The sequence below is a fragment of the Callionymus lyra genome, chromosome 3, assembly GCF_982586985.1.
Source record: "Callionymus lyra chromosome 3, fCalLyr1.hap1.1, whole genome shotgun sequence".
NCBI classification, from domain to species: Eukaryota; Metazoa; Chordata; class Actinopteri; order Syngnathiformes; family Callionymidae; genus Callionymus; species Callionymus lyra.
Genome location: NC_141820.1, coordinates 11,373,601 through 11,401,568, shown reverse-complemented (window position 1 = coordinate 11,401,568; position 27,968 = coordinate 11,373,601). Strand labels below are relative to the sequence as shown.

The 27,968-nt window shown below is 36.0% G+C and overlaps 1 protein-coding gene across 2 annotated transcripts in view; it reads right to left on the bottom strand.

Moving 5' to 3' along the window:
* csmd3b (CUB and Sushi multiple domains 3b) overlaps positions 1-27,968 on the bottom strand; it is a 463,847-nt gene that overhangs the window by 91,400 nt on the left and 344,479 nt on the right. For both annotated transcript variants that reach the window (XM_087786440.1, XM_087786441.1), the window contains exons 15-28: positions 24,663-24,857; positions 24,438-24,576; positions 22,969-23,156; positions 22,703-22,891; positions 17,251-17,367; positions 16,667-16,882; positions 14,639-14,827; positions 9,824-9,924; positions 9,490-9,558; positions 8,373-8,529; positions 6,511-6,702; positions 3,051-3,177; positions 1,969-2,171; positions 922-1,113 (exon numbers count right to left, since the gene is read on the bottom strand). In XM_087786440.1, coding sequence (XP_087642566.1) covers positions 922-1,113; positions 1,969-2,171; positions 3,051-3,177; positions 6,511-6,702; positions 8,373-8,529; positions 9,490-9,558; positions 9,824-9,924; positions 14,639-14,827; positions 16,667-16,882; positions 17,251-17,367; positions 22,703-22,891; positions 22,969-23,156; positions 24,438-24,576; positions 24,663-24,857 — 2,274 coding nt within the window. The remainder of the gene's footprint in view (positions 1-921; positions 1,114-1,968; positions 2,172-3,050; positions 3,178-6,510; positions 6,703-8,372; positions 8,530-9,489; positions 9,559-9,823; positions 9,925-14,638; positions 14,828-16,666; positions 16,883-17,250; positions 17,368-22,702; positions 22,892-22,968; positions 23,157-24,437; positions 24,577-24,662; positions 24,858-27,968) is intronic.

Here is a 27,968-nt window from a genome sequence, read left to right as displayed (position 1 = left end):
TCTCAGTGAAGGCTTCGGGGGGAGGTCAAAGGGTAAGTCAGGGTAAACAGATTGGGCAGAAGACCTCAATGAACATTCCAACGTCTCCAATTGTAATAAATGTATTCATTATTTAATGCATGCAGTGGTACTTTGCAATATCATGGTTCAAATTCTGTCTATCTTTATAATATTACCACATGTAACTGCATATTTGTCCTTGTTTTAAATGGTTGCAAACAGGAGATACATTTCTACGCAATCACTACACAAACTTACTGGGTTGCACTCATCACCGAATGTTTATGGTGCCAAGAAAAAGTGAACTCCCATGATGCCTTTCTACTACTCTATTTAGTGACTGCTAATTGGTGGCTACAACACTACATGTACTTGTATGTTACATTGTCAAAAGTGATCGACAGCTGTGATCAGTTTTGCTGGGCGGCAAAGCATTAAGGGAGATGTTAAGGTCTCCGTTACTGAGAAGGGCATTGAGATGGATGACACCTCATATGCAATGGTTAGTTTACTAGTTTGCATAAATGTTTTATCAAAGTTAAACCTTGTAATCGCACATGTTAGTGTGGATGTTGAAATCAAAATTGAATTGATTCTGGTCAAATCAATCTCAAAAGAAAAACAAAAGTCACTTTTATGATTTTCGAATGAAAGTTGATCCACCAATAAAAGGAGAATGTTTGGCAATTTAGAGTAGAATTTTGATGAAACTCTTCAGAAATTAAGCAGGACTCTTCAGTGAAACAGCAGATGGTCGTCAAGTAATATAAAAGCTCCTTTAAAATTCTTCTCCTGCTCTTTTAAAAAATGCCTAAAGCAAAGTTTCACATGTGCTTCGCCTTTGCGACTTGGCGTCCTTCAGAAAGATGCTGAAGTCCACAAAAGTATGTCCTTATAATAGTAAACAGCGGGGACTTTCACCTATGCAGACGGGCGGGCTGGGCTGCCAGTAGTATCTATTATCCACTTGTATACATGTGATTTTGTCGTCTCCCTGGAGCTCGTATCCCGGGTCACACTGGAAGGACACCGAATCCCCCGGCTCTCGACCGTCTCCGCTGCGACTGCCGTTCATTGGCACGCCGGGGTCCCTGCAAGCTGTGGCCACAGAGCCTGGGAAGAAACAGGGTTGAAATAGACCCATGAATACAATCAGTAAACGAAATCCCAGATACACTTTTTAAGCCTCGCTCTTAGGTCGTCCTTTATCAAGCTTTAAAGACAAACAGATCCGAACCCTTTAGGCGGTTTTCACTCGATTTCCAAGGGGCGAACTGACATGGTGCCCATGGCACAGTTCTATAAATAGCTAGTGAGAAGGCATAGCCTAAATTAAAAGGAGGCAATTGTTTTGAAAGATCAATAATTCAAAAACTGGGGCCTAATTTGGAAAAAAGCTAACAAACCAAAAATCCTAAGAAACTGAAATGTTGTCAAAGATATGGAAAATATTATGAAACAAACTTTACCAAACATTTAAATTAATATTATCGTATTTTCCGCACTATAAGGAGCACGTAAAAGCCTTTAATTTTCTAAAAGAAACGACAGTGCGCCTTATATATGAACATTACCTGGTAGGTGACTTGTTTACAAACAACTTCATGACTCTACGCCGACTGAGCCATGGGAAAGATTACGTCATTGCGTCATCTTGGGCTGGGATTTACGACGCACGTCACACCATGTCGGATGGCTATGGCGTGATATTACTGTAATTACTGTAAAAGTTTTGACTTTATCTGACTGTTTTGTTGACATTCCCTTTAGCACTGCTTTATCTAGTGGATGCATAACGCAACCCCAGTCAAACGTTTGACTGTATCTTTTATTCTATGCACCTTATAATCCGGTGCGCCTGATAGAGCGGAAAAATACGATAAGCAGTATAAAAAGTATACTCAAAAAAAATGGTGAAATAGGCTGATTCAAACCAGGAGAAAAATACAAACATGTTTCTTTGCTTACTGGAAAATTGAATAGCGAAGCCAGACTTGCTGATGTAAAAATCCGTCTCGAACTGGACAGTGACGGTGTTGAGCGTCGAGTGGATGCCCTCGGGAAGCAGAGAACCACTGAGGTCTGACAAAGACATCTCGTTCTCGGGTGGACCGTCCCAAACCTTTAGCATGTCGTGGCTGGCCTCGGTGTCGAAGGCCAGGAACTGAAGGCTGGAAAACAAATCATGTTTGGATCCACACATCAGTTCAGATGGATTTCCTCAGTCTTACACCCATACCGATCCCTTTATACATACCATCCATCCGTGTCCATCCTTCTATCAATGTCTATCAATGTCTATCTATCTATCTATCTATCTATCTATCTATCTATCTATCTATCTATCTATCTATCTATCTATCTATCTATCTATCTATCTATCTATCTATCTATCTATCTATCTATCTATCTATCTATCTATCTATCTATCTATCTATACCATCCATCCATCTATCTATACCATCCATCCATCCATCCATCCATCTATCTATACCATCCATCCATCTATCTATACCATCCATCCATCAAACCATCTATCTATCCATCTATCTATCTATACCATCCATCCATCCATCTATCTATACCATCCATCCCCCAAACCATCCATCTATCCATCTATCCATCCATCCATCCATCTTTATATACCATCCATCCATCCATCTTTATATACCATCCATCCATCTATCTATCTATACCATCCATCCATCTATCTATCTATACCATCCATCCATCTATCTATCTATACCATCCATCCATCCCTCCATCTATACAATCCATTCATCCCTCCATCCATCCCTCCATCCATCCATCCATCCATCCATCCATCCATCCATCCATCCATCCATCCATCCATCCATCCATCCATCCATCCATCCATCCATCCATCCAACCATCCATCCATCCATCCATCCATCCATCCATCCATCCATCCATCCATCCATCCATCCATCCATCCCTCCATCCATCCCTCCATCTATACCATCCATCCCTCCATCTATACCAAGTTAAAGTTGTGCCATAGGACTTGTTATGTTCCTTTCTTATCTTACCTGACAATGTTGCCCGAGTCAACCTCTATGGTCCAGGTGCAGCGAAGGTTGTTGTCATAGGGAAATGGGTATCCTGGGGAAATAATTCTCCCCGATGATTCCCCCTTAAAGCGACCGCCACACTCGGCTGCAAGGTTGAGACACAGAGGGAACACGTTAAAATGACCAGTGTTTTCGTTTAAAAAAATCGTTTACAGATACTCGTTTAAAAGGTACAGACAGGCCAACTTCCTACAATGTGTCTTAAGATGCTAATATGCTATATTAGCATTTCCAAACTGAGTCACGAGGATAAAAGATTTATTTTTTCTCGTTAGCAAACCTTCAACCCCACTCTACCATTCATCGAAAAAAGAAATATTATTCCAATTCCACACCTCTCCCAAATGAATCCCCCCCCCAAATTACCCAACATTAAATGATACCCATTGTTTATCACAGAGCTATATATTTTCTCAATCTCCTCACTCGCCTCCTTCACTCCTTCTCCCTCTGGCTCTCGTGTCTGTCACTGGAATATTTTATTGTGAGTAATCGGAGCAATATTAAAAATTTGGATGAGCAAAGAGCAGAAAGAGAAAGAAAGCGTACGAGTAATAATAAAAAAAGCAATATAACATTAAGGCTGGAGATGAGCTGAGGTCATAGTGTGTCATCGCACAAATTTCAAGTCACAGAATATCAGCTGCTGGTTTTTATGAATGTTGCATTATTGATGACGGAAGCGAAAATACTTATTAAGTAGGAACGCCGAGCCAGAGAGAGGCAGTTTTGAACCGCATCCTGGAAAAGTTTTGCAGCTGTGCGCCTCGTCGCCATCTGTTGCAGTGCTGCAGAAGCATTTTCGCAATTTGGTTAGAGGCCTAATTAGAGAATATAATAACCAAAATGAAATGCATATGGAGGGAAAAGTGTGTTTTGTTGGAGACTGACCTTCCTTGCGAAGGACAGCAGGTTTCCATTAATATTTAAAAGTGGTGGTTTTGTGCTTCATCAGTTGAATGACATGAACTCGGTCTTAATGGAAACGCTGTTAAGACGTTTGAAATTCATTGTGCTTCTGAAGTCTTGAGCCTGAGAAACTTGAAATGAACAATTGCATTCTTTTGTAACAAGGACAAAATATCTGTCAAATAAACATTTATTATTACGATTATATAAAAACGCTATTTGTTCCATTTTTCTTGAGTCCTTTCTACAGTATTTTTCTCTACTTTCTCGCTTTTGAATGAAAAACACTTAAGCCAACATAAAAAATCTTACGAAACGACGTTATGAATGTCTATTTTAAAGACCTCCACGACATATTTGATCCTTTATTCCTCCATATCTTATAGTTCCCTCCAGCGAGGTCACGAGTCTATAGAATTCAGAAAGTAGAACTTAAGGTGTCGGCGTGTCTGAAGCTAATGTAAGTGGACACGTATTGACATGTACAGGAGATTTAGTGGAGGAAAAGAAAGACCATGAACCTGGGAGGTCAATAAGATCTGAAGGCAGCAGTGCGGATGAGTTTTAAAGGTCGGGCAAAGTGACTTGCAAAGTGGTTTTCAATTGATTGGATAATGCTAAAAGTTTTATCGTCCGGGGGTTCCATTTATGCCACCGTTCGTCCGTCTGTTCTGAATGGACTTCGATGAAACTTTCAGGAAACTTTGACACTGGGACACGGACCAGAACATAACTGGTGGTTTCACGATCTAGATTTATGGTTTCAAACTCATGACCATGGGGCCAAATCTAGCCCGCAAAGTAATTTCATGAGGCCCAAAGGATGTTTGGCTCAAAATCAAAGTTGACTAATGCTCATGTTGCTATGGTTACCTCTAGAGACTATGTACATCAAAAACATTACAAAGTTACTTTCAACGAAGTTAAACTGTGGTGAAACTAATTTTATGGGACTGTTTGTTGAAAGAGGACAAACACAAAGATAATACAAAGTAATTGACCATCACAGAATGCAATGTCAAATTTCCTGTTATGTAATTATTGTATGTTTGAGTTTGGTACCCCTTAAACAATCCTTTAAACTGTCCACTTGCCACTCACTGTAGCGCTCGCTCAATTTCTGTGGGGGTTTGTTCTCGGACTCTACTGCCACCTGCTGTCTAATTGAGCCAATTTGAACTTGACTATAAATGATATTAATGGTTTTTCAGGGCAGCTATTTAATTCAAAAGATTAAATGAAATATCAGAAAATAAAAATTGGGTGAAATCACAGCAAATGTTACAGTAATATCGGACATCACACAAGACCCAAATCTAAACAAAAACTTAAAAAAGATTGTAATACTTAATACATTACTGGCAAGACATCTTTTGTTTTATTTCATAATCTCCAAATTTTACACAGTGGTTAAATGATCTTATCCAATCTGCCTTTGGAGAAGATTTGATATGCCACAAGGCAAAAGAAAAGCTACTTGGCAGCAGATATTATTGTTATTGGATAAAAGTGGCAACAATATATCTCAATATCACTTTTAATGTTGTAAAAATGTTTCTGTATGTGTTTTAGCTTCTAATGGTCTCATTTTTCCTCAGTTGATTATTTCCTTAACTTGTATTTGTTATTTCATCTCACATAATTTCCCTGGCAGTGCAGAAGGTTATCTTTTTGTTAGTTTCTTATCTTTTCCTTTCTTTAAAGGTATACATGTATAACATTATGGTACCACACTTCATTTATTGTTTATTTTCCTAGTACTAGAAATCTCTTACAGAGGAAACAGATTCAAAATTAATCTATTGAATTGATTTGATTCATGACAGTGGTTTATGATCTAAAATAACAGCCAATGCTACAACAACTGACTTTTAGAAGTCAGTGGTGACATTTAACATCAGGCCACTGACCACTCTAAATACCAACTCGACGCAGTGAAGAGTTGTACTGCTGGGGTAGGATTTGTATCTTCTTTTTCTGTTTCTTTGTTTCATACGATAAAAGCCAGCCAGCAACAGGATTTAAAAAAAGTTATATTCTTAATCAAATGTATTTATTCATTCATTAAAAGATAAGTCATTTTAACATGTACAGATAAAGAATTATAGTTGTTGTTTGAGATAGTAGTCACACTGAACCGGCTGTATCACGTGAAACGCGACCCGCAGAATTGTCGGCACCAAATGGATGATCCAGCTGGAGAATATGTTGATGCTCCAATCAATTTCAGTGCCACCGAATGGAAACACTGAAAACAGAAGTTCTGGCTAATTTAGTCGCTTTCTTGAGTAAATATAATCCTGTTCATGCAGCTGTTGCCACATATGCTACACATTTATTCGTCAGGTCCCAGGTAGCTTTGCAGCAAATCCAATAAACACACTGCCGACTGCGGAGGAGGGAAAAACGCACTTTTTTTTTTCTTCCTGAGCCCGAAACGCAGCAGAAATCTCAATGAGGAACGTAGCTTTGTTTTTAGTCGATGCCGTTTTGGCAGGCGAACACATACCGATGCAGGACGGCAGCGGGTTGTCCCAGGCTCTCCTTTCACCCGTCATGCATTTGAGGGTGGTGGCCCCGTGCAAGGTGTACCCGGGCTCGCATCGGTACGTGATGCTGCTTCCAGAGAAGTGGCCTTGATCGTTGACCTTGAAGCCAAACTGCGGAACCCCCGGGTCCTCACAGTGGGATAACTCGAAACCTAAAAGAGGAAAAGATACAAAAAAGCACTTGTTTTTTACGTAAAGACAAAAAGAAACTCACTATAAAAAGACAAGATAATTGATGCGAAAGTACTGAGCTAGTGTGTTGAGTGTGTTATCAAATTTGCTCAACTACAGGTATTAACATGTCAGTCATTGCACTGTTTGAGTTAAGAATAGAATGTGTTTGAAGGTTTACTTAGATAAGCCATGAGGAAGAACACTTACTCTGTTTGCTTCATTTCATTTCATCAGTATGAGTCTGTTCGTACAAACTCTCTTTTTTACTGAACTATTTACTTTAGAAAATGTGCTTGAGCCGCGCCCACTGAATATGCTTCGTTTTTATTACATCATAATTGAATCCATTCTCATAACCTCCTCTTTCCTGAAACTTCAGACGGGGGAGAAATTGAAAAAGTAATAACCTAAAAAATGGACCATCTTCATAAGAAACTAACTGCATCTTGGAGAGAAAAGCTTCAACATTTGAAACAAGCAGGTAAGTCAGGAGAGTTAGGTTTTCACACCAGTTGCCCTTTAAGACCTATTTCTAGTCTGTGTTTTTTCCGGCTATGAACCTTGTTCTTGTCTCTCGGATAATCGATAACTTACGATGGAGTATAAAGATAAGACCGAAAAGGATTTTACTTCAGAGAGACATTGGAATTTCTTTAAGAAGCTCCTGTATTACTCTCCTTGTACAAGTAAAATTGCTGTGACTTTAAACCAATGTTGATCTCTGCTGTCTATTATTTAAGTTAACAGCTTTAAGTCCTAACCTGACAATAGTAAACCATACTCATCTTGCATATACACTCATATTTCAATTTATTTCTAAACCGAAGCAGTTTCCATGGAAATTGACATTCTTTCTTTTTTAGGAAAAGATATTCCTGTAGAATATGAATAAGGCCATAATCCCTGTTAAACCTCAGCACGGATTTGAGCTGCCAGGTAACCTGACAACGAGGTGCATCTGGAATCTTGAGAATTTTGTAGACTGCAGGAATTAGGCTTCTAAATCCGTAAAAAGGTGCTTTAATCAATTCGGCAATCTTAATAAACCTGTCAGGACGCTGACACGGACTGAATAATTCACGCTGTGACGGTTTCGAAAGTAAGCTACTTTGCTCTTCTGCGTATTTTTTACGGGACACAATTATTAGTTCCAGTAGTGCTGAATAAATGATGTATATGTATTATCATAACAGTGAAAACACATTCGGCATCGGCAGAGAGATTCACGCTGTTCGATGACTGGTAATTGTGCGGCGGCGCGACCAGAATCATCTGCAAGTTCAATATCGAACAAACGGCAACAAGCACTGAGTGATCTGGTGCTGATGCTTCCCCCAGCATTCCTTGTTGTTTTAATGATTCTGTGCCCGGAGACCATCGGCTAATTATGTTGTGTTTCCCCGCAGAGAGGCTATGAATCTACTTTTGAAATTAAAACTCATTTGTTTTTTTTTTCAACGATGAGGTTTCGCAACTAAACAAAGTGAATCGAGACCTTTGATTATACAAACAATGTAAACATGTTTTGTTTACGCGGAACGGGTTACATTTTAATGTCTTTTCAGAACATTGTTATATAACAGGTCTGGATCTGAAAAAAAAACAGAAGAAAATGTTGTTGTTCTCTGTAACTTGGGCTTGAACTTACTGGAATAGACCAATTTGAATCCTTCGCCTGTGCTTTCGTCGTCGCTGTAGAACTCCAGCCACAGATGGTTTGAAGTTGAAATCAGAGTCAGGCCCAGCATGGACGTGCCTGTGAAGGCTCCCAGAACATGAGCCGTGTTGTCCTTTCCATCATGTATCTGTCAAATAAAATACAAATACAAAATCCTTGAAGTACTGCTAGCACTGCTGAGAATAGCAATTCCCCGTTAATCACAGGGTTACTGTATAGACTAGAGTGAAATTAATAATCTATTATTTACAATTACTTAAAACAATTATGAATGTAGTCAATAATGAACTATTTTACGGATTTTTATTGAACAAATTTCAATGATGTTCCATTAATTCAACAGTGTTTAGTTAATCTATCATTGTTTAAGACCAGATTACTTGGCCCTACCAACACACGACAGTTACTATTATTATTATTATCGCTTCTAACTTTTATCATATTTGATCATCATGTATTTATACAGCCATACTTTTCTTGGTGGTTCGTATACTTACTAGCATTTGGAACAGGTATTAATTGTTTATTTTTAATACATTTAAAAATGTTATTTTAAAGAAACAGTTGCTTGTCATATTTGTGTCTTCGTGTTTAGACTATTATAACAATTATACGTTTATTTTGGTGTCTGAACAAGAAGGAGCCGTCTTCACTGGAATTAATACAAACGAGAGTTCTGGGTCGCTCTAGTAGAAGAACTCACATTTCTCCAATCCTTATAACTCTTCACTGGCTTCCAGTTTCTTTCAGGATCAATTTTAAAGTTCAGGTTCTTACTTTCAGAGCTATTCAAGGTCAGGCTCCACCTTAGATCGTGGTTTCTATTATCTGTTTAAATATTTAATTGGTAACTTAAAAAGTGATAGTGATATCAAAACAGTAAAGTCATATTGGCCAGGTGTCCCAGGAATTGGCTGATATATAAAAAATAGTGTGTTAAAGCAAAAGTGACGTTTTCTTTTACAACTACGGAGAGTCTCAAAAGGTTATAGAAACAATACATTTTCTATTCTACATAATTAATGATATAAATATAAATTTTAAAAACATTTTTTAACAATGTATACATTGGTGAAGAAATACTTACCTTAAGTATATCTCCCTGTGCAAGGTGAAACGTCCGAGCTGAGATGTTGATGCCTTTGCCAGCTTGTACCTATTTATGAACGTAAATTGAAAGCAGTTAGTCTTGTAACTACGTAAAAATTTGATATTGTGAGAATGTAAATCATTAAAAACATTTAAATAATGTTGAAAAACAACAATATATAAGTGTATCACTCTTTAGTTAGCTATTTCTTATTTTATTGCAGCTTAAATGTTAGCATTACAGTGCTATTGCTAAATATTGCCGATAATTCCGGAAAGTATGGAATTTGAACATGTCACAGAAAATACTCAAAAAAGTACACAGTTGTCACCTGGATACTGTAGATGCACTCGTGGTTGTTGTCGTAGTTCATGGGGTAGTTTGGAGATAGAAGTATCCCTTCGTTGTTTATGACCGAAGAGCCACACTCCGCTAGAAAGAAAGACAAGAAATACATCATAAACTGTGTGTATACTTATGTACACTGTGAGCATTTATACTCTTGTCTGGGTTTTTGTATCGGTTTAGTGAATAATCCGTATCAATTGTAGGGTTAAATACAAGGTAGTATAAACCATTTTGGCTCCAAATTAAAGTTTTCTGTCGGTGAATAAACGCTACATAAAATGAAGAAATTCTGCTTCTATTTCAGGGATATAAACTGAGGTTTTATTCACCGCTCTACACACTAAGGTGTTGCGTGGTGACAATTCTATCTCCTTCTGTGGTATTCAAAGAGGAATTAATTACGCACGACACCATTAGATCAAGTTAACGGCAGCCATATACGCTGGTTGTGTTTGTGCACTAACCTTCATCTCCTGTCAAAGAGAAAATAAAAGATCTGCTAACGTGTCAAACATTTCACTCGACTGCGTCACCGAAGTGCAGCAAGTCATATCAGAACAGGCTAATCTGCTGTATAGGCGGCGATACATCAGGAGAAAACACAGCAGGTGGATCATTTTCACAAATTGATTTGCCGACTCAGCGCCGCTCACACGTGCCCTCGGTATGTGCGCCTCCCTTCATCCTCCTCCTCCTTTCTCCTCGCAGCCCTCCCTTCTTCCATTCATTGTGTCCCTATTTGTGTAATAGTCATATTACAGCTGTCATATCTTCAATAAATCACGCGGCTACACTTTCCATTTAGAAAATTACCTCCCCACTCTCCTCCTCTTTTCCTCTTAACTCGGGCACTCTCGCTTTCTCTCACACTCTACTTCGATAAGAATATTGCTCTTTTGCCCTCTTCTACTTTAATCAGCTATTTTTTTTATTCCACAGGAACAACCTTTTTTTTTTTCCCCTTTTCCTGCTACTCTATTTCACCTCCGATTTCTTACGGATTTCCTTCGATCAATAAATGCAAGTTCACGAGGAGATACATTTTTTTTCCAGAACAATACACATCTTTAAAAGGTATGTTGTGCTTTAAGAGAGTAACCTTTCAGGAGGTAAGAAAAATAACCACAGTGGACACTCGTTTATCGCTGGGGTTACGTTAATAATCGAAATCCGCAGAAAAGTCACCATTTTGATTTTTCACTATTTCAGAAATACATGTCAAGGCCTAAAAATCCCTACTTGCACTTTTTAGAAACAATTTCTTGTATTCCACAACCCTTTTCCCTTTCATATTACTCTATTTTACCTCTAATTTCTCAGCTATTTCCTTTGATCAACTCTATTTCACCTCTTATTTCTCATAAATTTCCTTTGATAAACTCTATTTTACCTCTAAATTCTCATAGATTTCCTTTGATCGACTCTATTTTACCTCTAAGTTCTCAGATTTCACCTCTTATTTCTCATAAATTTCCTTTGATAAACTCTATTTTACCTCTAAATTCTCATAGATTTCCTTTAATCGACTCTATTTTACCTCTAAGTTCTCAGAGATTCCCTCGACCAATAAGATTTCACCTCTTATTTCTCAGAGATTACCTTTGACCAACTTTATTTCACTTTTTATTTCTCAGAGATTTCCTTTGATCAACTCTATTTCACCTCTTATTTCTCATAGATTTCCTTTGATCAACTCTATTTCACCTCTAAATTCTCATAGATTTCCTTTGATTGACTCTATTTTACCTCTTATTTCTCATAGATTTCCTTTAATCGACTCTATTTTACCTCTAAGTTCTCAGAGATTCTCTCGACCAATAAGATTTCACCTCTTATTTCTCAGAGATTACCTTTGACCGACTTAATTTCACTTTTTATTTCTCAGAGATTTCCTTTGATCAACTCTATTTCACCTCTTATTTCTCATAGATTTCCTTTGATAAACTCTATTTCACCTCTAAATTCTCATAGATTTCCTTTGATTGACTCTATTTTACCTCTTATTTCTCGTAGATTTCCTTTAATCGACTCTATTTTACCTCTAAGTTCTCAGAGATTCCCTCGACCAATAAGATTTCACCTCTTATTTCTCAGAGATTACCTTTGACCGACTTAATTTCACTTTTTATTTCTCAGAGATTACCTTTGATCAACTCTATGCCACCTCTAATTTTCCAGAGATTTTTTTTTAATCAACTCTATTTTACATCTTATTTCTAATTTCTATTTTCTTATTTCCTTTGATCAATAATAATGCAATTTTGCATTTTTTTTCCAGAGAAAAAAAAAACAGATTTAGAAATGACGTTCATTAGGTAAAAACAAAGCAAGAATAATTACAGGCTGGAACCTCATGGGCGTTACATTCATAATCGTTATACGCAAAATAGTGACCAATTAAATCTTTCACTATTCAAATACATGTTTAGGCCTTAAAACCCCTGTTTGGAATTCTTTGGAAAACTTTCCAAAACTGTCATAAAAATCTTCCACATTTTCACGCAGTTCAAAGAAACACTAAATTCCCAATTACTCAAAATAAATTACAGTTCCTCTGATCGTGCTGCTTCCCCACCCTCGTCTGTAACATCGTTTTCCTATTTTTTATATGCCGAACCAAATGTATTTTTTAATTCTTATTATTTAAATGGTTAAATTCAGGGTTGTACGTAGGTCAGGGAATCTGTCATGAGACTGAGCAACTGACCAATTTGCGGATTTTGAGGGATTTTGTTTTGGTTTCTGAGGAAAAGGGGATTGAGCGAGTTTACAGTTTACAGTTAAAGTTTGACAATAGGTCGAGATCAGTGAGGTTGAGACGAGAACAGTGTGTTTGTTTTGCGTTAGCTGTTGTGTACAATGTGTTGGTTACCAAATAAAGTAAGAAAAACTACTGACCAGAAAAAATAAATCCACAAAATAGCGAGATCACAGCAGGTAAACCACCAAAGGGCTGGTTTTCAAGCTAGCAATACGACTTGTGTGGGAACGACTTACTAGGAATCAACTCAGCTATCTCATCCATCATCTGGATCAATTGGACTTCAAAACCCAAATCTCTATCTCACCCAAGGTGTGATCAAAGCATGATCAAGCAAAGACGTCTCTCCGGGAGTCGACCTTCTTCGTCACCGCTTTTTTTTTTTTAGCGACGGTTTGCCAAAAAGGCAAGATCAACTGAACCTCCTCTCATCTCCCCTCCTTCTTCTTATGTGTATTATCATGACATCCAGAGGTCACAGAGCAAACAACAAACCATTGATCAAGAACCCACCAAACATGACACCCCCGCTCGGTGCCAACCCGTTCCATAATCCCATCTAAAGATCTGCTGAAAAGTGTCGGTGCCAGCATTCATCTCCGCCGTTCACCTAATCCATCTGATCAGTATCCCTGATCCCTCGGAGAATCCTCGGGAGCGCCACTTTAAAAAAGCCAGCGTGAGGGAGAAAGATAGGAGTGGATGGAGAGAAAAACCCGCGGATTCGAAGGATAGAGAAAGTTACGGCTCTCCAAAATAACCTTGAGTGAAGTACATGTTAATTTAAAAAGGTTGGACCAGTATTGTAATTCAGCCAGAACGGCCCACTTGGGGCTCACATTTAAGTAATCATGGTGACATTTATTGTTCCTCCACTGACTGGAACTTGGCTCCGAAACACCCGGGGGCCTCATGCGGCCCTTTGACTGTATTAGCGTGGTCCTCACCAGGTCAAATATAGAAAGCGTAATGCTTACTTTACTAGTCTCTAAATATGACTTTGGTTTTAAGACTTTTTTCCTCTACTATTTTAATTTTTGTGAGTATTTATTGCCACTTAAAAAAAATGACATCTGGTAAAAAATAGTAAAAAGTAAAATTAAAATAAAATATTTCAACAAATTCATCATATGTTTACATATTCACTTCTTTAATTTTGATTGATGGCTCCTCACAACAGCCTCTAAGGAAATGTCATTTTTAACCAATCCATTAGATGGAAATTCCAAAAAATACCCCCGAAAACCAAACAATTATTTGTAGTATTGCAGAAAAAAAACTAACTTTTTCAAACAAATGAGGACTAAGGGACTCTAACCTTTGAAAATAGGCCAGAAGCCTCAAGTACACAAGACTAACCCCAGATTTCCACCAGGAGTAGCGAGATCACGGGAGAACTACAAGGTCACGCGGGATTATCGAAATTCTCGTAGTAATGGTCATCTCCAGATGTAAACATCACACGCTCTGAGGTTGATCTGCAGGTCACGAAATGTTTGTGCTCTTCTCAAATCCAACCATGAGTGAGTGGCATCGGCTGTGACGTGATGTTTACAAAGTGGTGCTACACAATCGGGAGTTTGATTATTGTCTTTTATTTTGAAATTGACCGGATGCTTTGTATCTTTCACTTTCTTTGTGGTGCGATCTGGAATCCAGTGGAAATCCGGGGTAAGGGATGATCATCACTTCACAGTCGTATCTTGATATCTTCTCTTCAAGATTTGTTCAAAAATCATCTCTAAAAGATGGCTACATAGCAGTGAGCTGAATCGCTTCTTTGGTCTTTCATTCTCTTAAATCAACTGGTGAACTATTGGGAATCCCTCTAGTTTTGGTTGAGGAGGTCGATGGGAAATATTGGACCCCGACTTTCCAAATTAAAACTTTTTCTTTAGGAACATAACGTTCAGCTACATCTCGTGATTTGACCGTTTTATTGGCTGGAATTGCAATGGGTAAAACTCAAGCTAGCATAATTGACGAGAGGCTAAAAACGCTTTAAAATCAGTTGTATCTTAGTTGGGTCTCACTTACCGACGCATCGTGGCAGCGGGGAGCTCCACATCCTCCGACCACCGCCGAGGCATATTAACTCTGGCGCTCCCTCAAGGCGGTATCCCATATTGCAGGAAAAAGACAGCGTGTCGCCGATGCCAAAGCTGTAGCCGTTTCTTCTGCCAAACCGTGGCATGCCGGGGTCTTCGCAGGGTTCCAATGTATATTCTGCGGGGAACAAATACAATTTAAAAAAATCCTTAAATGATTTTTGGCTCGTTAACAAGAAGCAACAAAACAGAAAATGATGATAATGAATAAAGATTATACATCTAATTTCTTGGCAACATTTGGATAAAGACTCCAGAAAAGCTCAAATTGCCATCCCATTCCAGAAGTAGAACATTATATCATCTGCAAAATGATTGTTTTGTAAAAAGAATGTCAATAATATCAAGAGTGTATTTGGCTTTAACCATTTTTATGAATCTCTCTAAAAAAGACTGTGTTAGAGAACATTACTCTGGCAAGTTATGTCGTAAGTTATTTAACGGTGATTTGCATTTAATTTTATAGTGAATATAATGCTGGGTTTTATGATTTGCCCTTGAGCCTGAAGGTATAATAGTTCAGGTATACAAAGTCAGCAGGTTTAACATTGAGACTGGAATAAATTGAACGTCAGGAAGGAAATGAGGATTTTATGTAAAGTTATATTTTAGTTCTTGTTTCCTGATAATATCTGAGATGAGTGTAGCTTCAAATGAAACAATAATCAGTTAAAAAAGGTTTTATTTAGGTTAATTAAAAGGTAATTTTGAGAAAAAAAAACACCATATATTCAAATAAGTATAAATGTATGTATGTTGAAGATGTTAAGCAGTTAAAAAGCTGTTTTTATACCTTTTTTTTTTCCTTAAAACACTCGATAGTCGATATGTCAAGTCAATGTTATGTTTTTCTAGTAATACACTGTCACAAATGTTTATAAAATAAAACATAATAAAATAAAATAAAATAAAAAGAGAAAATAAAGTAAAACACAGTAAAATAAAATAAAATATAGTAAAACAAAACAAAATAATATAAAATGAAATGAATTAATAAAATAAAATAAATTAAGATAAAATAAAATAAAATAAAATAAAGCAAAATAAATAAAGTAAGGTAACAGTAAAATTAAATAAATATAGTTAAATAAAACGAAACAAAATAAAATAATATAAAATGAAATTAAATAATATAATAAAATGAATAAAATCAAGTAAAATAAAATAAAGTTTGACAAAATACAGTTAAATAAAATTAATATATTAAAAATTTAAAAAAAATAAAAAAAGGAAAAAAAAATAAAACTAAACTAAACTAGAAATCAAAAAACATTGCTTATTTTTAAATTAGATTCTCCCTTTTTTACAATAAGTTTTAAAATTAGATTTGGAAAAAGTTAAATTAATAATGGAACAAGAAAACTTTAAACACTTTTTTTAAAGGTGTATTTTCCCACTTTTCCATTATTATTCTCCAACATATTTAAACGTTTCCTTGTTAGTTAGATTTCTGTCACTTTTAATTATTATTTTTCCCACAAATAAACAGACATAGTTTACCCTTTCAGCTTCGTAAATATCATTTAAGAGAGTTTAGTTAATACTGTAGAACTTCTTAACAGTAGTTTTATACACACTTTTTTATCGACTCAACACATCTTCGTGACACTCTGCTTAATTTTTGGAAAATAAATCCTCGCGGAAGGACGGTTTTTATTACTGACATCATATTAGGTTAATTATTCAGCTTATCTTAGCCATGAGCAAGCAGTCATCTTCTTTTTTTCAATGTCTGTTACGTGATCATTACATTTTAGTGGTTAAGTTAAAGAGCAGCAACACTTCAAACTAAACTAAAACATCACAAGAAGGTCACACACTCTAATCTCTGAGTAGGATCAGTCAAAACATCAAACCAAAAACATTCAAACCACGTGAACCTAACACGTTATCAAACCCAACACGTTATCAAACCCATCCAGCTTTGAACATATTAAGCGACTGTGGACGGAGTTACCGGAGAAAGTTATGTTGAAGCCCTCGTACGATATCGAGAAGTCAGAGATGAATCGTAGCTGGGCTTTGAAGTTGCCATAGAGACCGGCGTTGATGTTGCTTGGCAACTCGTTGCCGGTCAGACGAGCCAGTGGTTTCACAAAACTCCCGTTCTCCGTAACTAAGAGGTAGTCGTGTTGATCCTCCAGATGGAACGAATTGAACTGAAACTGGACTCCTGGGAAACATATCATATAAACACACATATGATAAGAAAACACATTCAAATGGTGTCATTTCAACAGCCTAACCTAAACTAATGAGAACATAACAATACTTCTAAGGTCTATGTTGCTAAAAAAAACATATTTTTACAAGTTTAGCATTGATAAATTCAACTTTAAGTGCATTATTTTATGATAAAACCCAATAACTTTCCTAAATTAGGATGATTAAGCATCACTTTTAAATCTTAACGCATCCACGTTAGCGAATTGTATATAAATATTAAAATAATTTGATTATAATTCCCATTCCTCTCCCTTATAAAAGTATTTTTTCCCCCTCAACCTTCTCCTTTTTTTCCAGTTAAAAAATGTCTCTTGCCTTTTCCGTGGCTGACTTCCACAGTCCAGGTGCAGTTGAGAGAAGAAGGGTAGCTGTCGGGATAGCCGGGACTCAGAATGGTTCCCCAGGGGCCTCGCACATCCCCACCGCACAGAGCTGGAGAAAAATACAGTGACTTACAAAAAGAATGTTCAGGAGCAGGACTGTGTGAGCTTTGTACTGTTGGCAGGACCAGAATTGTAAGAATTCCCTGCAAAGAAAAGTCATGTATCTGCCAAAAAAGTATTTTTGTATTGTAAGTTTTCTTTTGTTAAAAATTCAATCCAAACTAAAGTATTGTCAAAAAAATAGCACGTTAGCATGTTAAAAAAAATTAAATCTAAAAATACGTGTTGAGATGCATAATACTGTGATTTGTTTTTCTGTAGTGAACATTATCATAGAACATTTTTTGGTGGAAGAATCCAATTATTTTTTTACCCATACAATGTAAATACGTGGTTGGAAAAAGGAAACTCTAAGTCATACAAATTATTTTAATAGCTTAGCAGTACTTTTTTTGCAATTCAATAACTTTTAATAGAAACGTCTAATACAAGTACTGCAACCTCAAAAGTATATTTTGCTGTGAGTAAAAGCTGCCAAACTCATTATCAAAAACAAGCTACCATACGTTGAGGATATAGGTTCAGCCTGGACTGAGCCCATTCGCCAAAGACGAGCACCCGTTTCTTAATACTAAAATATACAATTTAAATTGTTGTTTTATCAACATTTTCAAAAAAAACATGGAACATCAGTTTAAAACATTACATCTAAATATAAATACACAAAATATGTAAATACAAATATAAAAAACACAATACGTTTCTTGGGAGTAAGTAAGTAATTTATATTTGTTGAGTGCTTTCCTGGATCACCTACCTAGCACAAACTGAGCCTTAGAAATCTTGGTTGTTGTATTGAGCTTCAGTATAAGCACCGAGATTCAGTCCTACCATTTATTTTTACCCATAACACCTCACCTTGAGGAGGCATACTCAATAGATGCACCATCTTGATGCTATTCTGAGATTCTGTTGGATGTCTAATAGAGAGACCAAAAAAAAAACAGCAAGTTATTCTGGCTGCTTGAAGTTCTTGTTTTATTTTTCAGTCAAGATCTTAGTCAAGAGTAAATCATCTGTTTTTAAGACTTTGTTCAAAAGGGCAGAAAAATACAGCCATTATTTTAGTTAGTTTCACTTGTCAACGTTGGCGCTGCAATCTAAGAACCACAACAACAATATAAGGAGAGCAAAGTTTTAAACTTTATCCCTAAAATAACAACTCCTATCTTTACATTTGTTTTTGTCAGGACAATTCCTGTTATCTTCCTTTTTTTCCCTCTCGTCTGTCAGCAGTTGATGGTTGCAGTTCCATATAGTATGTGGCAGGAACTCCTATTCATGATGCTGTCAATCTGTCAATCATCTTGACTTTGTTTACGCCGGACTTTCTACAGCCTGGAATCAGCTCGTTTACAGTTCTGACCTTGTTAATGTTGACTCTCCCGTCCTCTGGACTTTCTCGGACCATTTTGATTTTTGTAGGTTCTTTTTTGTTAGTTGTTTTTTTGCTAATTTTGTTTTGAATTTTATTATTGATGCTTATATTTTTCACCTCTTTTAGTGGTCTGTGCGTATTAGTAAGTAATACCCCCCCTCAATTAATTAGTATTACCCCCCCTCAGCTCTTGATCATGGATGTTTTTGTTTTGGACTTTTTTCTAGTTCCATTTTATTATTAAGTTTTAGTTTAAAAACCTGTTAGCTTCATTTATTTACTTTTATTTGATTCTTTCTTTCCCCCCTTTTTTGTCCTGTGAAGTGTCTTCCGCTCCTCGGTGTCCTTGATAATATTTTATGAAAAATACTTATTAAGTATTTCTCTTGGAGTTATAAAATAAATAGGAGTTTGGGATTTGAAATAGAAATAAACTTTAGCTTAAAACTTAGACAGATTTTTCTCATTTTTTTCCCACTACCAAGAAGAAACAAAGCGAAGGAGACAGAAAGACTTAAAGTGTTGCACGATTCTTTTATCGTCATAGTTGTTGCTAACCACGGCACGATGTGTGTAATGGCTTAAGAGAGCATTGTTGTACAGTCAGTCCCGATCACATTCACGGTTGAGTAAATCTTCCAACTATACATCGGTGCATTAAGATTCCCATGGAGGAAAAGTATTTTTGTCCGCTCACAGTCCTTCCCAAATACATGGCGACATGTTTGCACATGCTGATAATCTACATGGATTCTCTCACCCCGGCCTGCACGAGAAAAACCTGAGCGAACACTTCGTTGTTAATTATTTAGACTTTTCTCCCGGAGAGCGACTGAAGTTTGAATGCTGAGCCGTGTGAGAAATGTGATATATCTCCCCCATTTCCAAATTCTATCAAGTATTCTCCACTTCTCTCGCCTTTCCAATTCACCGACGTCTTTTTGACTGAATGCCGGACGAGAAAAAAAGGGCTGACAAAGTCATTCTTACAGCGGTGATCGAAGCATGCGAGATGAGACCAGGCTTTTTGGCACTATTTCAGTTTGCATTAAAGCTGCGTTCAAAATGAGTACGAGCGCAACGTCCTCCAAACATCTGCTGCATATATTAACGCGACATTTGGGATAATTTTTATGAAAATACGTCAAATACCTATTCAACCAGTTCTTGCTACTAAGTCATAGTTTTACTTGACAATATACCGAATAATTAATTGTGAAGCCTAATGTAGGAATTTTTCTGACATCTTACTATTTTATTTTGTATTTATTATTGCAGAAACTCTAAATACATTTTTTTTAAGATCTTTGTTAAGGATTTATTTACTTTTTTTGCCCTTTTTGTGAAGATTTCTTGCCCCTCAAAATAATTTCAGTAAATATTAGGATCATATTAAGTAAAACAAAATAAAATCCATCCCAAATATATTATAAAGTTGGTGCTACACTCATGGGCAGATTTAAACCTCTATTTTCGAAAACAGTCAAATTCTTTGACTTTTTTAAGATTTAATGAAATTCGATTTAACTCATTATTATTATTATTATTATTTTACTTAATTTTATTATTTTATTTTATTACATTAAATATTTGTAATTTATTTTTATGTTAGCTTATGTTTCTTTATTTTTAATCTATTGTATTCTATTTAAATGTTTTCGATTTAACTTAGTTTATTATTATTAAAAATCATTTAAATATTTTTATTTTATTTTATTTTCAATTTATTAACCCATTTAATAACATTTAGTTGTATTATAATTTTTTTTAAACCATTTAACTAGTTTTAATTTAATTTTACTCCATTTTATTATTATAAATTGTCATTTTAATTTATTCCATTTAAAAATTAAAATCTTATTTTATTTTATCCCGTTTAACTATTTTTAATTTAATTGTATTCCACTCTTTTACATTTTTATTTAATTGTCATTTTACTTGATTCCATTTAAAAATTAAAATCCATTCCATTTAATTGTTTTTTTGTTATTTCATTTATCGTGATCACCACAAAGAAAATCCACCCACAACTAAACGAGGTCACCATCATGGGGATCATATCAGGATAAGAAGTTGAGGTTCATATTCTTGTTATTGTTCGTCTTGTAAACACAAACAAAGAGCGACAAGAAGTTTAACACAAGCGGAATAAAAAAAAAAGAGACGCCGCCGAAAAACGTGGTTGTACTCGAGATGAGCGAGTAAAGAACAATGTTCTTCCTTCTCCCTTCATTGATGTTTCTGCTTTGCCATGATTGCTAATGTGGAGAAGCGAAGGGATGGACAGACAGCGAGACGTTTCCTCTCCTCCGCCCTTCCCTCCTTCCTTCTGAGCTTGATGTGAGAGAGAAGGTGACAGCAGACACAGACTCACGTCAGCTTTACCTCAAACCGTCTTGTGCTCACGGGTCGCAGAGGAGAAAAGGAAGCAGATGGATGAAAGCACTCTGGAGTGAGTGTGTGTGTGTGTGAAGGTGTGTGTGTGTGTGTGTGTTCTGAGTGAATTTAAGGCAGAGTCATCCCGTTTTACTGCCCATTATTCTCTTATATATTCTCTATGTATTAAAGGTGAAGCCGCACGATCGTATCACTCTCTTTATAAGTGAAGCAAAAAGTGCAAACGACAGTTAAAACATATATTTTTTTCTCATGGGAACAAAACGTTCTGTACATTTATGAGTCGATATATCGTCTTAATGGAATAATAAACTGTACTCAATTAAATCCTTCTTTTACGATAAAATGTTTTTTCCAGAATTTTTTCTTTTGAAACAGAATTTGACAAATATATAACTGAGTAAGTAAGTAAGTAATTTGTATTTACAGAGCACTTTTCTAGACCAGGGTCACAAAGCGCTTAAACAATCAAAACAATAAAAATACTCAAAAAAGATATACTAAATATATATATATATATATATATATATATATATATATATATATATATACAGTATATATATATATATATATATATATATATATATATGAATGCTCCCTCCCAGATGCAACACTAATAGACTCAGTGACCCATTCAGTCCTCGTGATATTAGACTTTATAATTCTGAGTTTGTTAATCTTTGTATAATTTTTTTTCCAACGAACAGTGATATTTGTTGCTCATTTGACTCTTTAATATATATATATTTGTTTTCTGTACAAATCCTCTTATACATGCCGTCATTATTATGCAATTGTTTGATTTACCCAAGTTATTAAAATAAGTATTTCATTGTAATTTAATTAAATTGTATTTGCTCACATTAATATAAGATTCGCTAATTGTATTCCGTTCATTCTATTTCATACTCTTACCAAACAAAATCCAGTTTTCTTTTTAAACAAAAGTGGTAATAAATGTATTCATGTTCTAATTCTAATGTATAGAGACCACTCTGTGGGTCAAGGTGACCCGGAGGCCTGGAAAAAACAAATGTGTTTCAGGTATCCCTTGTGTTATCTCAAGGCTTATGAATATCTAAATAAAAATAATGAAAATAATATGGGGAAATTGGGAAAAGGTATGAGTGTGTGTGTGTTAATGGTTGTCTGTCTTTGTGTGCCCTGCGACAGACGGCCGTCCTGTCCAGGGTGTCCCTTGCCTCTCGCCCAATTAAACTAGGATAGACTCCAGTCTCCGACCCCCATAAGGGATAAAGCGGTAGAAAATAAATGAATGACTGATAAAACAAACATGCATCAATATGTATCAAATTACATCTAAAGTTGAGTTAATAATTTACTTTTTTTATTTATTATTTTCTTATGTTAAGTTTCTTTTTTATATTTTAAAGCTGCTTTTATTCTTTCTTTTGGCTTGAGGGCCCCTTACAACAGTCACACATAATTTGGCCCCTAGTTTAGAGTGCTTTCAAAAACACATCAGCGGTTCAGTAACAAACAGAGGTAAAAAATAACGTTATTATTAATAAAAATGTATGTATTTTACCGTCACATGTTGGCAGTGAATGACTCCACCAGTGGTTCTTCTCGCACACAAGAGGCTCCTCGTGACTCAGTCTGTATCCAGAGTCGCATCCGAAAGACACCGTGGAGCCGATAGAAAAGTCCTGCCCGTAACGAATACCGTTCACGGGAATCCCAGGATCCAAGCAGGAGTAACTGTCCACAGTCACACCTTGAAGGAGGAAAAAGATTCAAGACCCTGAACTCTCGAGGACCGTACGTCAAATATATACGAGCGAGATGACTTACTTTCGTATAATAACCTGAAGCCGGCGTTGGAGCGACTGTTGTCGGTGGTGAAGAGAAGGTACAGGAAGTTGGTGCTGCTGAACAGAAACTGCGGCACTTGGGTTCCGTTGAAGGAGCCGACCAATGGGGACAGAAGGTTCGGTCCATCGTGGATCTCCAGGAAGTCGTAGCCCAGCTCAGTCTGGAATCTTAGGAGGGAGTAAAGAAGATGTCGGACGGAGGTGACAATGAAAATGATTCTTTTTTCAAGATTAACTTTTCATTGAAGAAAAATCAATCATATAGTTTCTATAACTTTAATTTGATAAAAATGTATTTTATTCATTATATTTATACTGCATCTAAAACACGACCAAAAAATTCAAGTAGTGTGTGTACAGTAATATTACTAAATGTGTTCGGATTATAACTATAACTTATATAATTTAAAAATCTATCTTTGATTTAATTTTCAATACCACAAGGATAAAAAAGCCCTTCAAATTAAAAATACAAGATAAAAGGCATCATAGAAACACAAATAATTAAAACAAAGTTTTGCAAAAAAAAATTAACTGCAACGTGAGGAAGTTTCTGAGTTAGTTCAAAAAACACATTCACGTAATAGATGAATGACATTGAGTAAAATATTTAAAATGTTAAAATACAGGTTTACAGCCAAGAAATAGGATTGATACTTAAAAACAAGAATTGAATCCGGACGGAAAATGTTACTGTCAATCATTTATATCAATAATAAATAAATATATATATATTGTTTTTTAAGAACGTTTTTAAAGTCCAAATATGAACTTAACAGATTTTAGATGCATCCACACAGTTTATAGTATATGATGCTTAAAAATGTAAATATTGAGTTATAAAAATAACCAATATATTGTTTATATATATAATTTGTATTGATGTTCTGATGAAGCCTCATGAAGCAATCTCATTATTTTCAGTGTCCACTAGATGGTCTCTGGAATAGTCTCTGTACTATTGTTTCGAACAGCTGTTCCAATGAAATATCACATTATTTTTCAACTGATAGCACCACCTACTGACCTCTAAACAACATGACACTGTTTCATGAAACTTCTTCAGCCCATCACTAATAATTTGTAGATTCATTTTTGTTGTAAATTAGCTTTAATACATTTTAACAAACAACAACAATTAAAAACAATAATACTTTGAATTTGGCAATTTCATCTACATCTGCATTTTTTGAATTTTTTTAAATGAAAAAATAAAAAAAGGTATCAAAAGACAGAAAAGTTATATATATAAAGGTATATATTCACAGAAAAAAACCTTCTGAATATAAACGATGTTTCCTGATCAAAGCACTATTGTCTTTTATAATTACAGATGACATGCTAATAACAAACCAGGAGAGCGAGATATATAATTTCCTTTACATCAGCAGAACTCTCTCCTCGTCGGTTGCAGAGCGGTATAAAAAAGAACAACCGTAAACCACCTACTTGTCAAAGTTGACTTTGATGGAGCGTCCGGGTTCCGATTCGATCACCCACTCACAACTCAGGGAGTCCTTGTAGTATCCGGGCCACCCGGGGGACAGAATAATCCCAGTGGGGGCTGAATAGTGGCCTCCACATGGAGCTGGAGAGACGAGGAAAAAACAAGCCATCAGGGGTTAATGTCACGTTCATTAAGCAAAGGGGTGACCGAAACGAGGGAGTATTTACCTTCACATTTAGGAATGGGTCCGCTCCACATGACCTTTCCCCTCTCGATCTGGCAGGAGATGGTCTCGCTTCCCTGGGTCTTGATGAAACCGTCCTCGCAGACGACGGAGATGGAGCTGCCGAGCTGGAAGCTGTCCCCGAAGCGACGGGCGTTGATCGGGATGCCAGGATCCGGGCACTCGTTGTGGCCAAAAGCTTGTTGAGCGAAAACAAATAAAAACGTGTTTAAATATATGGAATGTCGTGAGAGGATGTCGCTGGGATTTGAACCAGTTAAAATTAAAAGTATTTTTTAAACGGACGCAGATTGTATCAGAATGTTTGTGAACATTTCTGATTAGAAAAAAACCCCGGTAAAATTAAACCAATTTACTGGTTAAAACACTAATAAATAGTCAGTTGAGTATCTGATTAAGATATTCTACACACTGTGCACAACAGTAGGGATTGATTTCAAAAGAAAAAAAACTGCTTAAATATCGTCTTTTGGATTATAAAGAATGTCAAAGTAATATTTCACCCCAAATGCTAACTTCTACTCACCCTCATGTCGACTAAGGTTTGGGATTATTTTCATAGTAATCTGTTCCCTTTTAGGAGTTATAGACAAAAAAATGTTTGTTCATTTTAATATAGCCACTGGAGCTCAGTTGCCTTCGTCTAAAAAATACACTTTAAAACATCCAAATACCTCCATAAAGCTCGAGTTTTAGGAATTGTTATGAAAAGTGTCTCCCATTGAAACATGTTGCAAGATTTATGCTAATAGCCTGGTATCTTTCACTGATAAAAAACCTTAAATATAGATTTAATTAACGATTTCTCATGTCGAAGCTTCACTACTAAAGGGACGTTACAGACGAGCAGTATGAAGGTATTTGGATGTTTTTAAGTATCTTTTTAGACAAAGAGGAAGATAAAGACAACTGAGCTCCAGTCACTACATTAAAATGAACAAACAGTTTTCTCTATAACTCTAAAAAGGAACAGATTACTCTGAAAATAATCCCAACCCTTAGTTGACTTGAGGGCGTGTAGAAAATGAGTGAAGTTTGGGTGAACTATTACTTTAAAGCTTAAATCATGTATTGCTCAACTTGCTCTAGGAAACCTACAAATATGATAAAATAACTCCTTATTTGTTGGCTTTTTTGAGGTAAGAACTTTATTTAGTTTTTGTATCTAGTTTCTTCCACGTTGCAGGCAAACACATACAACTAATGTGTTGATTTAAGTGTGTCTTAAATAGATGTTGGACTCTATACTATCAACAAATATTTATATAGAAAAATTGCTTAAGCTCTGCCCACTGAAATTTTTCTTCTTTCCAAATGTGAAACTTTTTTCACCCACTCTGCTGTGTTTGGTCAAACATTGAGGTTTGTCACCACCTGTCATCAGTCCCCACCTCCAAAGGAAATCCTTGTATAAACAAAGCGGGGCGTGATTACTTCTGGCTGGAGGAGTGAAGCCATTATTACGTCATAAGGACTCTGCTCTTGTAACCTCTCGTTTGCTGAGATTTCAGAACTTTATATAGTAATAATTTGAAAACATGGTCATGATGAGGGACTTACTGCATCTTGGAGAGGAAGATTTCAACATTTGAATCATGTGAGTGAGTCAGGAGAGTTGGACTTTCACATTAGTTGCATTTTAAGATAGTATACAGCACTTCAATATAAAACATTTTACTGAAAACAAAGCAAACAATGGCCATGATCTATAGAGGACGCTGTGTGCCAACAAAATCTATAAAAGTTACAGATAAAAGAATGTAAATCATCTGTTCTTCTCTGCAAATCTTACCTTTGGCTTGAGAAGACGCTTTTGATTTAACGACGCAAACCCCTTTGGAACCTGCACAAGTTTCTCTCTGTAAAGTTTTGGAAGGTAAAACTTCTGAAGTGTCCTCCACTTACAGACTCTTCCAGCATTGTTAAAAAAAACAATAGGGTTAAAAAGTCAGAAAAGCTGATGGTTCTGACACAATTAGGCTTCTATCAGAGCTAATTAAATCCTTATGTTTGTTGTGGATTCATAGATAATAACCATCTTCTAAGTCTGGGCAGGATGACAACAAAAAAAAACAAAGAAAAAAAATCATTCCCATTGTCCTAATTGCCTCTCTCTGTCTCGATGCCACATTTTCTAATATTAGCCGCAGAGACATACTTTAACCTCTTTGAATCGTTACTTTCTTCATCTGGAAGCGTCAAAGCTTTCTGTCTTTTACACTTTTATAATAGGCTTTGATAAACCTGGAGTCCAAACTAAAAGAGACATTATTGGTTCAAAAATATAATAAGTGACTTTGACATAGGAACGAAAATAAACGACTGTGTCCAAATAATGAGCGCGTCGAGTCCAATACATACTTTATGGGGCCCTTGAACTCAAAAAATAGTCGATTTCTTGTCTATATGTGTCTTTCTGAAAAAGTGACATATTGTGTAGTCTAGCCAGCTGCAAACTAATTGTGTATATGAGTGACTTGTATAACTATTAAAGTGATAGTTCACCACATATTCACTCATTTTTTACTCACCCTAATGTCGACTAAGGGTTGGCATTATTTTTAAAGTAATCTGTTTCTTTTTAGAGTTATAGACAACAATGTTTGTTCATTCTAATGTAGCGACTGGAGCTCAGTTTTCTTCGTCTTTATCTTCTTTCAAAAGACACTTAAAAAAATCCAATAACCTCGATACAGCTCGTCTGTAACGTCCATTTTGTATTGAAACCTCGACATGAGGAATTCCTCTGAAAAAATCTTAAATAATTCTATATTTTAAACTTTTTGTAGCGGAATTTATCATTCTCTCAGGTCCTGTCTGATGTCTGTCCACCTTAAAAAAAAACATTGTCAGCGTCAGTGCCAAAGATTTAAGCAATTAGCTTAACGTTGGCTAAAAAACAATCTTAATATAAAGACTTGTTTAAAATGTTTCTTTACAATTCCTAATGTGCAGGCTTCAATACAAGAGGAAAGTTACAGAGGAACATTATTGAGGTGTGTTGATTTTTTTTTTGTGTATTTTTGGACAAAGATGAAGCTGGCCTAGCAGCTAGCCTAGCAATGTCCACTAAAATATGCATAAAATATAGACATGATTTTTTTTTTGGGAACAATTCCAATATCGAGGCTTCAATACAAGAGTGATGTTACAGACTAGTAGTATGGAGGTATTTGGATGTTTTTAAGTTTGTCGTTTTGGAGTTAGATGAACCCAAGATCCAGTCGCTACATTATAATAAACAAACATTTTTGCCCATAACTTGCCTAGGAACAGATTACTCTGAAAA